Consider the following 16377-nt stretch of genomic DNA (forward strand, 5'->3'; position numbering starts at 1 on the left):
TTGGTCTCACCTGGTGGTCTCACCTGGATGTCCTTCCCTTTGGACAGAAGGATATTTGTTCTCACGTGGTGTCCTTCCCTTGGGACAGAAGTATATTTGGTCTCACCTGGTGTCCTTCCCTTGGGACAGAAGTATATTTGGTCTCACATGGTGTCCTTCCCTTGGGACAGAAGGATATTTGGTCTCACATGGTGTCCTTCCCTTGCGACAGAAGGATATCTGGTCTCACCTGGTGTCCTTCCCTTGGGACAGAAGGATATTTGGTCTCACGTGGTGTCCTTCCCTTGGGACAGAAGGATATTTGGTCTCACGTGGTGTCCTTCTCCTGGGACAGAAGGATATCTGGTCTCACGTGGTGTCCTTCTCCTGGGACAGAAGGATATCTGGTCTCACGTGGTGTCCTTCTCCTGGGACAGAAGGATATTTGGTCTCACGTGGTGTCCTTCCCTTGGGACAGAAGGATATTTGGTCTCACCTGGATGTCCTTCCCTTGGGACAGAAGGATATTTGTTCTCACCTGGATGTCCTTCCCTTGGGACAGAAGGATATTTGGTCTCACCTGGATGTCCTTCCCTTGGGACAGAAGGATATTTGTTCTCACGTGGTGTCCTTCCCTTGGGACAGAAGGATATTTGGTCTCACGTGGTGTCCTTCTCCTGGGACAGAAGGATATCTGGTCTCACGTGGTGTCCTTCTCCTGGGACAGAAGGATATCTGGTCTCACGTGGTGTCCTTCTCCTGGGACAGAAGGATATTTGGTCTCACGTGGTGTCCTTCCCTTGGGACAGAAGGATATTTGGTCTCACCTGGATGTCCTTCCCTTGGGACAGAAGGATATTTGTTCTCACCTGGATGTCCTTCCCTTGGGACAGAAGGATATTTGGTCTCACCTGGATGTCCTTCCCTTGGGACAGAAGGATATTTGTTCTCACGTGGTGTCCTTCCCTTGGGACAGAAGGATATTTGGTCTCACCTGGTGTCCTTCTCCTGGGACAGAAGGATATTTGGTCTCTCCTGGTGTCCTTCTCCTGGGACAGAAGGATATTTGGTCTCACCTGGTGTCCTTCTCCTGGGACAGAAGGATATTTGGTCTCTCCTGGTGTCCTTCCCTTGGGACAGAAGTATATTTGGTCTCACATGGTGTCCTTCCCTTGGGAAAGAAGGATATCTGGTCTCACGTGGTGTCCTTCTCCTGGGACAGAAGGATATTTGGTCTCACGTGGTGTCCTTCTCCTGGGACAGAAGGATATTTGGTCTCACGTGGTGTCCTTCCCTTGGGACAGAAGGATATTTGGTCTCACCTGGATGTCCTTCCCTTGGGACAGAAGGATATTTGTTCTCACCTGGATGTCCTTCCCTTGGGACAGAAGGATATTTGGTCTCACCTGGATGTCCTTCCCTTGGGACAGAAGGATATTTGTTCTCACGTGGTGTCCTTCCCTTGGGACAGAAGGATATTTGGTCTCACCTGGTGTCCTTCTCCTGGGACAGAAGGATATTTGGTCTCTCCTGGTGTCCTTCTCCTGGGACAGAAGGATATTTGGTCTCACCTGGTGTCCTTCTCCTGGGACAGAAGGATATTTGGTCTCTCCTGGTGTCCTTTCCTTGGGACAGAAGTATATTTGGTCTCACATGGTGTCCTTCCCTTGGGACAGAAGGATATTTGGTCTCACCTGAATGTCCTTCCCTTGGGACAGAAGGATATTTGGTCTCACCTGGATGTCCTTCCCTTGGGACAGAAGGATATTTGTTCTCACGTGGTGTCCTTCCCTTGGGACAGAAGGATATTTGGTCTTACCTGGTGTCCTTCTCCTGGGACAGAAGGATATTTGGTCTCTCCTGGTGTCCTTCTCCTGGGACAGAAGGATATTTGGTCTCACCTGGTGTCCTTCTCCTGGGACAGAAGGATATTTGGTCTCTCCTGGTGTCCTTCCCTTGGGACAGAAGTATATTTGGTCTCACATGGTGTCCTTCCCTTGGGACAGAAGGATATCTGGTCTCACGTGGTGTCCTTCTCCTGGGACAGAAGGATATTTGGTCTCACGTGGTGTCCTTCTCCTGGGACAGAAGGATATTTGGTCTCACGTGGTGTCCTTCCCTTGGGACAGAAGGATATTTGGTCTCACCTGGATGTCCTTCCCTTGGGACAGAAGGATATTTGTTCTCACCTGGATGTCCTTCCCTTGGGACAGAAGGATATTTGGTCTCACCTGGATGTCCTTCCCTTGGGACAGAAGGATATTTGTTCTCACGTGGTGTCCTTCCCTTGGGACAGAAGGATATTTGGTCTCACCTGGTGTCCTTCTCCTGGGACAGAAGGATATTTGGTCTCTCCTGGTGTCCTTCTCCTGGGACAGAAGTATATTTGGTCTCACCTGGTGTCCTTCTCCTGGGACAGAAGGATATTTGGTCTCTCCTGGTGTCCTTCCCTTGGGACAGAAGTATATTTGGTCTCACATGGTGTCCTTCCCTTGCGACAGAAGGATATTTGGTCTCACCTGGTGTCCTTCTCCTGGGACAGAAGGATATTTGGTCTCTCCTGGTGTCCTTCCCTTGGGACAGAAGTATATTTGGTCTCACATGGTGTCCTTCCCTTGCGACAGAAGGATATCTGGTCTCACGTCGTGTCCTTCCCTTGGGACAGAAGGATATTTGGTCTCACATGGTGTCCTTCCCTTGCGACAGAAGGATATCTGGTCTCACCTGGTGTCCTTCCCTTGGGACAGAAGGATATTTGGTCTCTCCTGGTGTCCTTCCCTTGGGACAGAAGGATATTTGGTCTCACCTGGTGTCCTTCCCTTGGAACAGAAGTATATTTGGTCTCACATGGTGTCCTTCCCTTGCGACAGAAGGATATCTGGTCTCACCTGGTGTCCTTCCGTTGAGACATTTGGTGATGTGAACCGACCAGATTTGAGATGATTACAGTAGCTGATTGACTGTTTCAGGTCAATGAGACGGCAGCCATGGTGGTCCATGGCATCCTTTGACATGTTTAAAAGCCTGGAGTACTGTGATGACATCATTGTACAGTGTGTTGGTTGATGGTTGTTTGTGATGATTCAGGACTCAGACCCTGAAGAGGAGGAGGTTCAAGGTTTTCGTGTGACTCACAGGACTGTAAATCCTAGAGCTGTCGCCCTAAAAGCCTCTCATGAATAATTATCTTGTCTCATGCAGAGACTAAGTCACCTGTCACCTGCCCATGACCTGCTCACTCAGACCTACAGACTCCAGGAGACAGGAAGTGAGGTACTTTTTAGGGGCCATGAGAGTGAGGCACACCATTTTCTTTGGATCCTCTTTATTGAGGGGCCTTTGGAGTGATAATGACACTTTCTTCAGTGTCTCTTCTCATAGGGGCCCTGAGAGTGAAGTCTATCACTTATTCTGGGGCCCTATTTTCCGTAGAGTGAGATATGCATTAGTGAGCTATTGCTGGTACTGCTATTTTATTTTATTGTATTGTATATTTAAAAAAAATGTTTGCTACTGCTTCAAGTAATTTCCCCCTGGGGATTAATAAAGTAAAATCTAATTTAATATAATTTGCATCATTGCTCAGTCATCAGTGTGATCAGTTTGATTAGTGATCATTAATCAATCACCAGTCGTCAGTGATTAGTGATCAGTGTGATCAGTAATCAGTGTGATTAGTAATCAGTAATCAGTGATCAATAATCAGTAATCAGTGATCAGTAATCAGTGTGATTAATGATCAGTTATCAGTGTGATCAGTGTGATTAGTAATCAGTAATCAGTGATCAATAATCAGTGATCAGTTATCAGTGTGATCAGTGTGATTAGTGATCAGAGTGATCAGTGACGAGAAGGCGTTGCAGTCCCAGTGAAACAGAATTGATCGTCTTTATATTCTGTACTACGATGTATTTCACATTGAAACTGAATATTATAGCTGTGTACAGTTAAGGATTTAAATTAATTCCCTGGCATTTGATTGGACCACTTCACTGTGGCTCCACCTCCTCAAAGATGGTATTATTGGTTGAATTGGTTGGTAAGCACTCGTCATTATTAAGTGGTTCAATTTAAAAGTTTTTTTCCAATATTCAAATTGTTTAATAGCTGCTTAATATGATCGGGTTCAAAATAGGTTTAAAGTGCATTTTTTAAATTTCATAACATCATACAGTAAAGAAGCCACAAGCCATACAGGAGTCATCTAATATAAGTCACATTATTCTCTATTTACAGCAGTTACTTTTCACGTGATGTTAAAAACAACTTCATCACACAATATGTTATTTTAAAATACAATATATCTATTATAAAATACCATATATATATTATAAAATACATATATCTATTATAAAATACCATATATCTATTATAAAATACCATATATCTGTACTATACAGTACAAATACTAATATATATATCAATGCATACTTAAATGTGTTGTTTTCTCTTCACTGCAGGGTCAACGCATGAGAAAGAGGATGTAGTTTTAATGTGTGTGTGTGTGCGTCTGTGTGTGTGCTTGCGTGAATGTCTGTGTGTGTCTGAGTGTATGTATGTCTGTGTGTGTGTGTGTGCATGTGTCTGAGTGTGTGTTTGTCTGTGCGTGTCTGCGTGTGAGTGTGTGTGTGCGGGCGTGTGTGTGTTTGTGCGTGCATGTGTGCATGCACGGGTTATCGTCTGTGTGTGTTTCTGTGTGTGTGTCTGTGTGTGTGTGTGTGTCTGTGTGTGTGTGTGTGTGTTGCAGCCTGTTATTAAAGTCATGTTGATGGCTTTGTTTCTCCACTGAACTCTTCAACTGTATTTCATCAGTCCAATTATCCCCCCCCCCCCCACACACACACACACACACACAGACACACACAGACACACACACACACACACACCACCCACATCCATTAAGTACAAGGATAGTGGTTTGATCTGCGGCTTCTGCTGTTTAATGTCTACGGTGTTATTGGGATTGATTAGTTTGGTTAGTCAGCTGTTTAAGTCACTTTGATCCAGTTTCTGCTGTAAATAGATGTTTCTTTTGTTCTGTCATCACTTTTCAGTCTGGTTGGACCTATGTTCTTGTGTCCTTTTGTTCTTGTGTCTGTGTGTACTTGTGTCTGTGTGTATTTGTGTCTGTGTGTATTTGTGTCTGTGTGTACTTGTGTCTGTGTGTTCTTGTGTCCTTGTGTCGTTGTGTACTTGTGTCTGTGTGTATTTGTGTACTTGTGTCCTTTTGTATTTGTGTCTGTGTGTACTTGTGTCCTTGTGTACTTGTGTCTGTTTGTATTTGTGTACTTGTGTCCTTGTGTACTTGTGTCTGTGTGTATTTGTGTATTTGTGTCGTTGTGTACTTGTGTCTGTGTGTATTTGTGTACTTGTGTCCTTTTGTATTTTTGTCTGTGTGTACTTGTGTCCTTGTGTACTTGTGTCTGTGTGTATTTGTGTACTTGTGTCTGTGTGTATTTGTGTCCTTGTGTATTTGTATCTGTGTGTACTTGTGTCCTTGTGTACTTGTGTCTGTGTGTATTTGTGTACTTGTGTCCTTTTGTACTTGTGTCTGTGTGTATTTGTGTCCTTGTGTACTTGTGTCTGTGTGTATTTGTGTACTTGTGTATTTGTGTCTGTGTGTACTTGTGTCTGTGTGTACTTGTGTCTGTGTGTTCTTGTGTCCTTGTGTACTTGTGTCTGTGTGTATTTGTGTACTTCTGTTCTTGTGCACTTGTGTACTTGTGTCTGTGTGTTATTGTGTCCTTGTGTACTTATGTCGTTGTGTACTGTCAGTGCTCATAGTGGCTGCCGTGAACAGCCTGAACTCGGCAGGACTTTTTTAAATGATCCGCTGGCTCTGATGTCTCGGTAGCGGTTACACATGAGATATAAGTCGGTTTTGGAGCACTCTTTGGTCTAATAGTTTATTATTTGTTCACAGGTAACGTTAAATCAGTTTGACTGAGGGTTAAGATTCATAACTTAATATTTACATTAAACTTTAACGTTGAACTATAGCGATGGCTTTTTACTTTTGACCAAATTGTTTGCAATTATATATGTATTTATTTATATATATATATATATATATATATATATATATATATATATATATATCTACCTGCTGCAACGAACTCAGTCGCACCTGGATGGAACCGGTGGCTCTGTGAGAATCACGCTCTTTGACTTCTCCAGTGCATTCAACACCATCCAACCACTGCTGCTAAGTGAGACGCTGTGGGTGGTGGGGGTCAACGCGTCCACCGTCTCCTGGATCACCGACTACCTCACAGGCAGACCACAGTATGTCCGACTGGGCCATGTGCTGTCTGAGACGGTGGTCAGTGATGTTGGAGCCCCACAGGGAACTGTTCTGTCTCCCTTCCTGTTCACCCTGTACACCATTGACCTCCAGTACAACTCATCTGCATCTGCAGAAGTTCTCTGATGACTCTGCAGTGGTCGGGTGTATTAAGGATGGACAGGAGGTGGAGTACAGGGCAGTATTGGATGACTTTGTGGAGTGGGCCGGTAGAAATCACCTGCTTCTGAACGTGGGAAGACCAGAGAGATGGTGGTGGACTTCAGGAGGAAGACGACGGCTCCACGACTGCTGAGAGTTCTGGGAGAGGATGTGGACATGGTGGAGGAGGATGTGGACATGGTGGAGGACTAAAGGTTCCTGGGTGTCTCCGTCGACCACAGACTGAACTGGAAGGCCAACATCAACACTGTGTACAAGAAGGGGAGGAGTCAACTCTTTTTCTTGAGGAAACTTGGATCCTTCGATGTGTGCAGCAAGATGTTGGAGATGTTCTACCAGTCTGTTGGACCAGTGCTCTGAGATGTTGGAGATGTTCTACCAGTCTGTTGGACCAGTGCTCTGTTCTCCGTAGTCTGCTTGGGGAGCAGCCTTGGACACCAACAGACGAGAGAACATTCCTGCCAACTGGCCAGATCCTCCTCAAACTCCATCCATCCATCCATCCATTATCACCCGCTTATCCGGGGTCGGGTCGCGGTGGCAGCAGGTTCAGCAGGCCGACCCAGGCCTCCCTCTCACCCGCAACACTTTCCAGCTCATTCTGGGGGATCCCGAGGCGTTCCAAGGCCAGCCGGGAGATGTAATCCCTCCAGCGTGTCCTCGGTCTTCCCCGGGGCCTCCTACCAGTTGGACATGCCCGGAAAACCTCTAATGGGAGGCGTCCAGGAGGCATCCTGACTAGATGCCGGAACCACCTCAGCTGACTCCTTTGGACACGAAGGAGCAGCGACTCGACTCCAAGCTCCCCCTCAAACTGTGGAGGATATACAGTGAAGAACTGGAGTAAGAACAGCTGAGGTGGTGAGGTCTGTCGGACGTGGTACCTGTCTGGTCTGTTAGACCTGATACCAGTCTGGTCTGTCAGACCTAGTCTCTGTCTGGTCTTTCGGACCTGGTCCCAGTCTGGTCTGTCGGACCTGGTCCTAGTCCGGTCTGTCGGACCTGGTCTCTGTCTGTTCTGTCGGACCTGGTCCCAGTCTGGTCCGTTTCAGTGTGTTTCTTGTGTTCTTCTTTAGAGTGATTGATGAAGTGATGCTGCCACCTGCTGGATGAAACAAGGTGATTCAGTCAATGAACATCAATGTTTACATTGTTAAGTCGTTTGCTTTTGCTCTCTTTCTGTCTCTCTCTGAGCGTGAGCATGGAGGTTGTGAGCTGAGAGCGTTGTTTAGTGAGTTAATGGTGGTTTCTATCAGTAGTTCTTGGTGAAAGTGGCAGATAGAGAGCAGTGTATGTTGTAGTGTCACGGTGGTGTTGTGGTGTGGTGTTACTAGGTGCACAAGGGGGTTTGTTGGGTTCCTGTGTGCGTGTTGGGGCAGCCGAACGAAGTGTGCTAGGCAGCGTGCTACACGGCACTATGGACCTGAGCTGGTTGACACGGAAACAAGCCGTGAGGATCGTGCCGTGTTTCCCATGCTCGGTGAAGGACTGTAGTCTGGCGGTGGGTCCTCATGCTCGGTAGAGGACTGTAGTCTGGCAGTGGGGCGGGTGGTGGGTCCTCATGCTCGGTGGAGGACTGTAGTCTGGCGGTGGGACGGGTGGTGGGTCCTCATGCTCGGTGGAGGACTGTAGTCGGGCAGTGGGGTGGGTGGTGGGTCACGGCAGCATAAAGTCCGCTGCTCGCATGAACAGCGCGGTGGTGATCTTTCTCGACAGCGTAGAGTCACCGTGGACAACGTGCCTCAGTTCATCAGGGATGAGGCTCTGATCAGAGAGCTGGTGAGACACGGGAAGGTGGTGTCTCAGGTGAGGAAGGTCTCCTCGGGGTGCAGGTCTCCCCTGCTGAAGCATGTGGTGTCTCACAGGAGGCAGCTCCTCATGGTCCTAAACAACAAGAGTGAGGAGCTCAACCTTGTGCTTAAGATCAGAGTGGAGGACTTTGATTATCACATTTTTGTGACATCTGGAAATGGTAAGTGTTTCAGTTGTGGACGAGAGGGACATCAGGTCAAAGAGTGACCGAAAAAAAGAGCAGCTGAGCAGAACGCTTCTAGCGAAGCAGCTGCTGAGGGGCAGGAACCGGAGGCACAGAACCATAAGGATCCTGGGGGTAAGGTGGGGTCCAGCAGGGAGATGAGGGGAATCCAGAGGGGACAGGTGGGGTCCAGCGAGGAGATGAGGGGGATCGGGAAGGGACGGGTGGGGTCCAGCAGGTAGGTCAGGTGAGGAAGGGGGGGGGCTCAGGGGGAGGTGGGTGTAACTCTAAAAGACAGTCAGGTGGGTACTGGAGGACAGGTGGAGGCCGGTAAGAGACAGGACACACTTACCCCCCAAAAAAAGTGTGGGAAGGAAACAATTGTCAAAGATGTCGTGTTGACAAAAAGTGATTTTCACATGGAGGAAGGTGAGGAGAAACTTAACATTCATCATCTGAAGAGGGAGATTAGGGAGGACAGTGAAAGTTCTCAGGCAAAGAAAGGAACGGCGGGCAGAGGGAAAGCAAGAAGAAGAGCATCAGAGTCTAAATCCAGTATGGAGGAGAACTCTGCTTCTGACGGTGAATCCTCTGAGTTCAGGGCTGAATCCAGCAAGGGCTCAAGAGGGTACAGTGTGGAAAGGATACAGAGTTTTCTCCAGAGAACTAAGAACATGAAGGGAGTGAAGATAGAGCACCACTTCTCTGATAAAGAGAAGCTCTATACCTCTGCTCGGCTTCACATGGCCAGAAAAGGCAGAGGAGGCTTTACACCAAAAAGATAGTGTAGAAGATCAGCAAAGAGATAACTGATGATGATGATGGTGAATTTTAAAGTCTGTGTGTGTGGAGGGGGGGGGGGGGGGGGGGGGAGGTTTATCTGAGCGATTGTTTTAAAAAAAAAAGGTTTTAAGCAGCGTTTTAAGCAGAATGAATGGAGAGGATTTATTATTTTTTGGAGGAAATTTAAACTGAAAAATGATCTGCAAGACAGGAACCACCTGGAGCCTCACAGTCCATCCCAGCATGCACTCAGACAGCTGGTGGAACAACACGAGCAAGCCAATGCGTTGAGGAGACTGAATGGCATAAAAGACAGTACACGTGGGCTCACTCTAGAGGGAATGTAATGTCCCTGGCTAGGTTAGGTTTCATTGTTTTAAGCACCATTTTAACATGCGTAGTATGTTGCCTGTTGGTTTTACTGATCACGCTCTGGCTGTTTGCAATGTTTTTTTTTACCACTAACTTAAAATCTAGACTGACATTTTAACACAACTCTTTTATGTGATGCGTATTTTAAGGACGTGTTCAGTGACTAGTTTTAAAGGCGTAAAACATGATTTTAAATCAGTAAAACAGTGGTGGGATGTGAGAAGGTTGAGCTAAAGCAGCTCTGTCAGCAGTACACTCTCAATGTCACCCGGGATATTACCAGATCTAGGAGGGATCTAGAGACAGCAATCGTGGCGCTGCAGAACTTAGCAGAATACACTGAAGATTGAGATCACATTAGAGATCTCAAGTCTAAAAAGTCTGCTCTCACTGACCTGCTGGGCACTAAGGCCCAGGGGGCGCTGGTGAAGTCACGCTTCATGAGTGCAGCGCTGATGGACCCACCATCCAAGTTCTTCTTTAGCCTGGAGAAGAAGAACGGGCCGAGCAGGATGATTCATGCTCTGCTCTCTGCTACATGGCAGGAACTCAGAGGCACTGAGGAGATCCGGAGGAGAGCTGTGAGCTTCTACTCTCAGCTTTACTGCAGTGAGTACACTGAGAGAACAATGAAATGTTTGAGTCCTTTTGTGGAGAGCTGCCCAGGGTCCCAGAGGACGTGAATGCCGGGTTGGAGGCTCCCATGGAGATCCATGAGCTGTACGTGGCTCTGCAGAGCATGGAGGGGGGGAAGGCCCCTGGTATCGATGGGATTCCTGTAGAGTTCTACAGAGAGTTCTGGAGCGAGATGGGTGAGGACCTTTTAACTGTTCTTAATGAGAGTTTTTAGGACATGTTGCTGCCTCTAAGTTGCAGGAGAGCGGTGATAACTCTCCTGCCGAAAAAGGGCGATCTACAGGAGATCAAGAACTGGCATCCTGTGTGCCTCCTGTGTTCGGACTATAAGATCCTGTCCAAAGCGCTGGCCAACAGATTGAGGGAGGTGATGGACCAGGTGATCCACCAAGACCAGACCTACTGTGTGCCTGGTAGGCCCATTCTGGACGTGTCCTTAATTTTGGATATTTTGGATATCAATGGTTCATTGGGCATTAAAACTGGTCTCATTTCTCTAGACCAGGAAAAGGCTTTTGACCGGGTTGAGCACCAGTACCTCTGGAAGACTCTGGAGGGGTTTGGCCTCAGCCCAGGTCTCATAGCCATGATCAAGGTTTTATACCAGGATATTGAGAGTGTACTGAAAATTTATGGAGGTCTCAGTGCTCCTTTTGGAGTGCACAGAGGGGTGAGACAGGGCTGCTCTCTCTCAGGGATGCTGTATGCGCTTTCTATTAATCCATGTTATGTAAGGTCAGAGCAAGCATTGAGGGGCTGGTTTTAAACGGTTTTAAGGGTTTTATATTATCAGCATACGCTGATGATACCAGCATACCAGACTCTCAAACAGCTTCGTCCACCAGGATGTCAGGAAGCTGAACTCACTCCCACTCCTCTTTTAGACTCATATGTTGAAATGCTGCTAGAACTCCATGTCTGACTGCTGCTATAATACAGATGTAACGTTTCATAGTTTCTATAGTTTCTATAGTTCTTAACTTATATGTTGTCTACATGTTCTTTGTTGTTGTTGTTATCTGTTTTGCACTTTATTATTACTACAATCACTTTATGTTGGACAAGAGAGAAATGTACTTTCAGATGTTTTGTGTGTTTGTACAAATGAAAGAAATGACAATAAAGCTGACTTTCGACTTTTTTTTACTTTGATGTTGTTGTTTTTATTAAAAACCAAGAAGAGATCAGTACAATTGCAGCCCATCTCGGTTCTTAATCCCATTGTGTCTAATCTATGTCCATTCCGTGAGACTGTGGAGACTGTGTTTCACTGTTTTTATGACTGTAAAAGACTTTGTAACCTTTTTTATTCTCTAATTTGTTTTTAGAAGGTTTGGTGAAACCTGGTCTCAGACCACTAGGAGTCTGCTACAGGAAGGTTAACGCCTCCAAGTGGCAGCTCCTTAACCTGGTGGTGGGAGAGGCTAAGCTGGCTATCTACAGCAGCAGGAAGAGCAGAGTGGAGGGCAGGACCGGACAGGAAGCACTCCCTGTCTTCATGTCCCTAGTCAAAGCCAGAGTCTGGATTGACTTTAGACTTTTTAAGAGCATGACCAACATGGATGACTTCATTAAAAAATGGTGCTATAATGATGTGGTTATGTAATATGTTGTGTATCTGGAGAGAAATTAATATTCAACGCTCCTTTTGAGTAAAGACTGTTCTCGTCGTAAAAATGTTTTGTTCTGATATGCTGATTGTTAAATAAAGGTTTCGTAAAAATAAAAATAAATTCTCTCCTCTTTGTCTCTCTCTCTGTGTCTCTGTCTCTGTCTCTGTCTCTCTCTCAATTCAATTCAATAGGCTTTATTGTCATGGATGTTGCAACAACAATATTGACACAGCAACACAAAGAATATACAATTCACATGGATAATAATAATAATAATAATAATAATAATAATGACAGAGAAATAACTACATTGAAAGAAAGGACAGTTGTGTGTCTTGTGACACAATAAAAGATTACTTTGTGTATGTATGTGTCTCTTTACCTGTCTGTCTCAACCTCACCTGTCGAACAGTGACCACATATTCTGTTTTCTTTTGGTTGCCAAGATTTCTTCTGTCAGCCTTTTTCGATTGCCAATTGGTCCCTGATCCTGTACCTGGTCAGGATCTGTCTGTCTGTCTGTCTTTCCTATAGCCAGATGGTCCCTGAGCCTGTACCTGACCCGGCTTCGGTCTCTGCTTCTTACCCTTGAAAACAGATATTCTGCCAATTCATAATCTCTTTTTAGGGCAGATAACATTCTGACCTACTTTGACTTTCGTTTTTTTTGTTCCAATGTTCCAAATATGTATTGTGTTTACTCTAACTGGTAATTGGAACGCAGTGTTAGTGTTTGTACAATTTTGTTTTTTGTTCCTGATTGTGTATTTATATCTTTTGAGAGTTTCGCTAAAGCTAATTCGTAACTCTTGATTGTTTGGTTGGCGATGTTTTAAGTTTGATATTTTTGGCAGATCTTTTCTGATACTTTTACATTCATTGTCAAACCATTTTTCATTATTTGGCTTTTTCTTGTACTGCCTCTTCATTTTGACAAGGTTGGCTTTAATAGCTGCCTCGTGAAATAGTGTGTTGACGTCAGCAGTGATCATGTTGTACTGATTTCTTCTCTCGCTCTCTGGATAACGTTTGTCTCACAAACCACCAGAGAGAGAACACAAACTTTTTTACTTCATTTACCGAATCACATTGTTTCATCCAGCAGGTGGCAGCATCACTTCAGGTTTCGGGTCTAACAGATCAGACTGGGACCAGGTCTAACACACCAGACTGGGACCCAATGTGGCATATTGTGACAAGAATGTTCAAAATGTAATTTTTTTTTTTTAATTTAACACACATATATATATATACACATATATACATACACATATATATACATATATATATATATGTATATATATTTAAATAGCAATAATCCAATAATCTTTATTTATCAAATGGCAAAACAACTTTCCAAATTTTAATAAAGTTAAAGTAATTTTCTGGCATAACAATCATATACAGAATAAGAAATACAGCAGATTTCAATCATTACCCTCAATTTAAACTTATTCACAGAGGTTTGTGTCCAAAACATATACAAATTAATTGACACTGGGTATTTTCAAAAAAAGACTTTTGGCTTTTAATCAATTATTTTGTTGATAACATTTATTTAATGTCCTGTTTCATATTCTCTTGAAATAATCGATAATTACTTTAATTGTCTAAAAAATAAAGTCAGAGGTTTCTGAATGTTTTCTTTTGTTCTTTCCAAGAAGTCCTGAGTCCTCAGCTACACCCCAAACCTTAACTCAGAAAATATAATAAGAAGTCTCCCTGTATCCAGGAAAGTTTGTGTTACCTAACAAGAACCCCTGCAACAGAAAACCACATTTTAACTTTGTGGAAAAAATAAAGAAATATAAAAAATTAAAGAATTTACTTTTTCAAGCTTTCTGGAAATTTCGTGTCATTTTTGAGACACTGATGATGTCACTGCCAGACACGACCAATCACAGCTCTCTTTTCTCATGGTGCTTTCTCATTGGCTGTTTCGAAGGAATCCCTGCCATCATTGCTCTTCATCGCCATTTTCTCGGCCTCTTTTCTGGCTGGTTTCTTCGATTGCCTCATCAGGCAACATTTCACCGTCACTGCGACGAATAGCAGCAGCACTACCAGCGCCGCCACAGCGGCCAGTACCGGGATCAGGATAACGCTTGTCGTCTTATCTGCGCATGCCGGCGAGTCCTCATTGTGGTGTTTCCCATTTTCATCGGAGCAGAAGCACCTGTAGGAGCCCTCCATGTTCAGGCAGATGTGCCTGCAGGGCAGGCTGCTGCCACCACACTCGTCGACGTCCACACAGTTTCCAGAAATATCTTTTCGGAAGCCGTTCCCACATGGCAGGCAGACGGTGGTGAAGCTGGCGGGGGAGTTGTCCAGCAGCCGCCACACAGCAGGATGGCCCGAGCAGCGAAGCTCCACCTGGTCTCTGGACCAGCACTCCACCTGGATCCTGCTGCTGTTGTGAAAACTAATGGAGCGAGCACTGATGATGACGGGGTGCTGACAGGAATCCGAACCAGGATTAGGATCAGGTCCCTTCAGTTCAGGTCCATTTTCAGGCTTCAGGTCAGTTTCTGGTTTTAGTCCTGGGAAAGGAAGTCCAGGTTCAGGATTAGCTGGTTCTGTTTTTTGTGTTGCAGGTATAGGTTCTGGTTTAGCTGGCTTTGGTGGTTCTGGTGCAGTTGGTTTAGGTGGTTCTGGTGCAGCTGGTGTTGGTGGTTCTGGTGCAGCTATGTCTCTCATTTTACATATGAACTGGTAACTGTTCTTACAGGTGACAGGGATCAGACCCCACCTAGTCACCTTCGATCCGTCCCACTCCCCCTTTAGTGCTGCACAGCGAACCGACGTGCAGGTGTACTTGGGTTCCTCGGTCCAGCGGCTCACCTGCGAGTCCTCGCTGCCGTCCTCTGTCCACTTGAATCCTCTAAGTGGCAGCGTGGGAACGACACACTGGTTCTTGACCTTTCTCAGCCCGATCCAGAAGGTGAATTCCTTCTGATTAGGGGACGTCGACTGGGAGATGAGCCCGAGGATGTCTGCCACCTCCAGCTCGGTAGCGATGGTGGTGAGGACGCCGGGGTAACAGTCCTCAGCTGCCCGGTCGAAGCTGACCTGTGCTTGATGGATGGTGTATTGTGTCGATGAGGCCCAGATGGTTCTGAACAGGATCACAAGGTGAATCCAGCAGAACCAAGACTCCATCTTCTCTGATGATGTCAGTCTATAAAAATAGGAATAAATACACACAAAGTTTGTGTCTGTTGAAACTGGGAATGTGTGAATGTTAACAGTTTGATCACCTATTGACATGTAGCATCAATATACAAACATGTAATAAATGGTTGATAACAATGTAATATTGCTTTAAGCAGATAAAAAAAAGATTTTCCTAAAGGGGTATTATATTGTTTTATAGTTGTTGATAAACACCACATCAAACACTTAGACCTGCGTACAGCTAAAGTCTATTAAGTTCTTCATCTATCTATCTATCTATCTATCTATCTATCTATCTATCTATCTATCTATCTATCTATCTATCTATCCATCTATCTATCCATCTATCTATCTATCTTTATCTATATATATATATACACACACACACACACACACACATATATATATATATATATATATATATATATATATATATTGTGTGTTTATGTCATTATAATGTATCCTCCAGCTTTAATGGGAGCACAAACAGCTGTCTGCAGCTACCAGCACACATAACAACTCACCATGATAAGTTATGATGATTTGAATACACACAGATGTTGGTCTCGTATGTCTCGGGTGGAATATCAGCTTAACAAATCAGTTAAAATCAATCAGAGAGACTGACGCAATATTTCCGGGTCAGTCATGAAACTAATTCAACATCCAGTTTTTACAGTCATGTAAAAATGAGGAGAAGTTTGAATAATTTCATTAAAATTATGTTACATGTAAATACAAAATCTGCTTTCTGAATGATGGTCTAACATCAACGTAACAGCTTATTCTGAACTTTTTCAAAGGTAGTGTACATACATGAAATTACATCATTATAAAGAACAATTTGAGGTAAAAGTAAAAAAGTAAGCAGAGAATGTAAGTGAGTAGTTAGAAAGAGGATCTGAGATATGGAGCCGTATGAGATATCCGAAAGGAGGAAGCTTCCTTTCTGACGGATCTTTATCACTTTAATTGTGTTAATGTTCAAAACTTTTCTTACCCTATAATTCATCCAGTTTATCTCCTCCTTTCTTGTTGAGTGTCTTCTCCTTTTCTTCTAGTTTTTACTCTGATGTCCTTCAGGTTCAGTGTCTCGCTTACTGCTATATTGTGTTTTGCCAGTTTTTCCTGGTTTCTCCTTCCTAGTAGCGCTGCTAACAGACGGACTGCCCCCCCCCTTCTCTCGGACAGGAAGTGTGTCGTGTCTTGATACGGAGAGCTAGTTTCCTCCAGAGAAATGTTGCTGCCCTTACTCACTCAAAGGAACCGCAGTTGAGATTCTGACCAGTTTGATGTTTGAACCGTGAAACTGACTTTTATTAATTGATAGTTTTACCTGAGCAGAAAAGTCATGCTGAGTATCTAAGAGGAATGGTTCT

At 44.7% G+C, this 16377-nt stretch overlaps 1 protein-coding gene across 1 annotated transcript; it reads right to left on the reverse strand.

Moving 5' to 3' along the window:
• Positions 1–13165: 13165 nt before the first annotated feature.
• clec14a (C-type lectin domain containing 14A) lies at positions 13166–16169 on the reverse strand. Its single transcript, XM_034563419.1, has 2 exons — positions 15999–16169; positions 13166–15002 (listed from the first exon to the last, which is right to left on the reverse strand). The coding sequence occupies exon 2, from the start codon at positions 14981–14983 to the stop codon at positions 13739–13741; it is 1245 nt and encodes a 414-aa protein (XP_034419310.1). The 5' UTR covers positions 14984–15002; positions 15999–16169; the 3' UTR covers positions 13166–13738.
• Between the last annotated feature and the right edge of the window lie 208 nt (positions 16170–16377).

Source organism: Cyclopterus lumpus, chromosome 22 (assembly GCF_009769545.1).
Source record: "Cyclopterus lumpus isolate fCycLum1 chromosome 22, fCycLum1.pri, whole genome shotgun sequence".
Classification (NCBI taxonomy): domain Eukaryota; kingdom Metazoa; phylum Chordata; class Actinopteri; order Perciformes; family Cyclopteridae; genus Cyclopterus; species Cyclopterus lumpus.

Coding starts and splice junctions, on each gene's coding strand:
- clec14a (XM_034563419.1), bottom strand. CDS start 14,983: ATGGAGTCTTGGTTCTGCTGGATTCACCTTGTGATCCTGTTCAGAACC.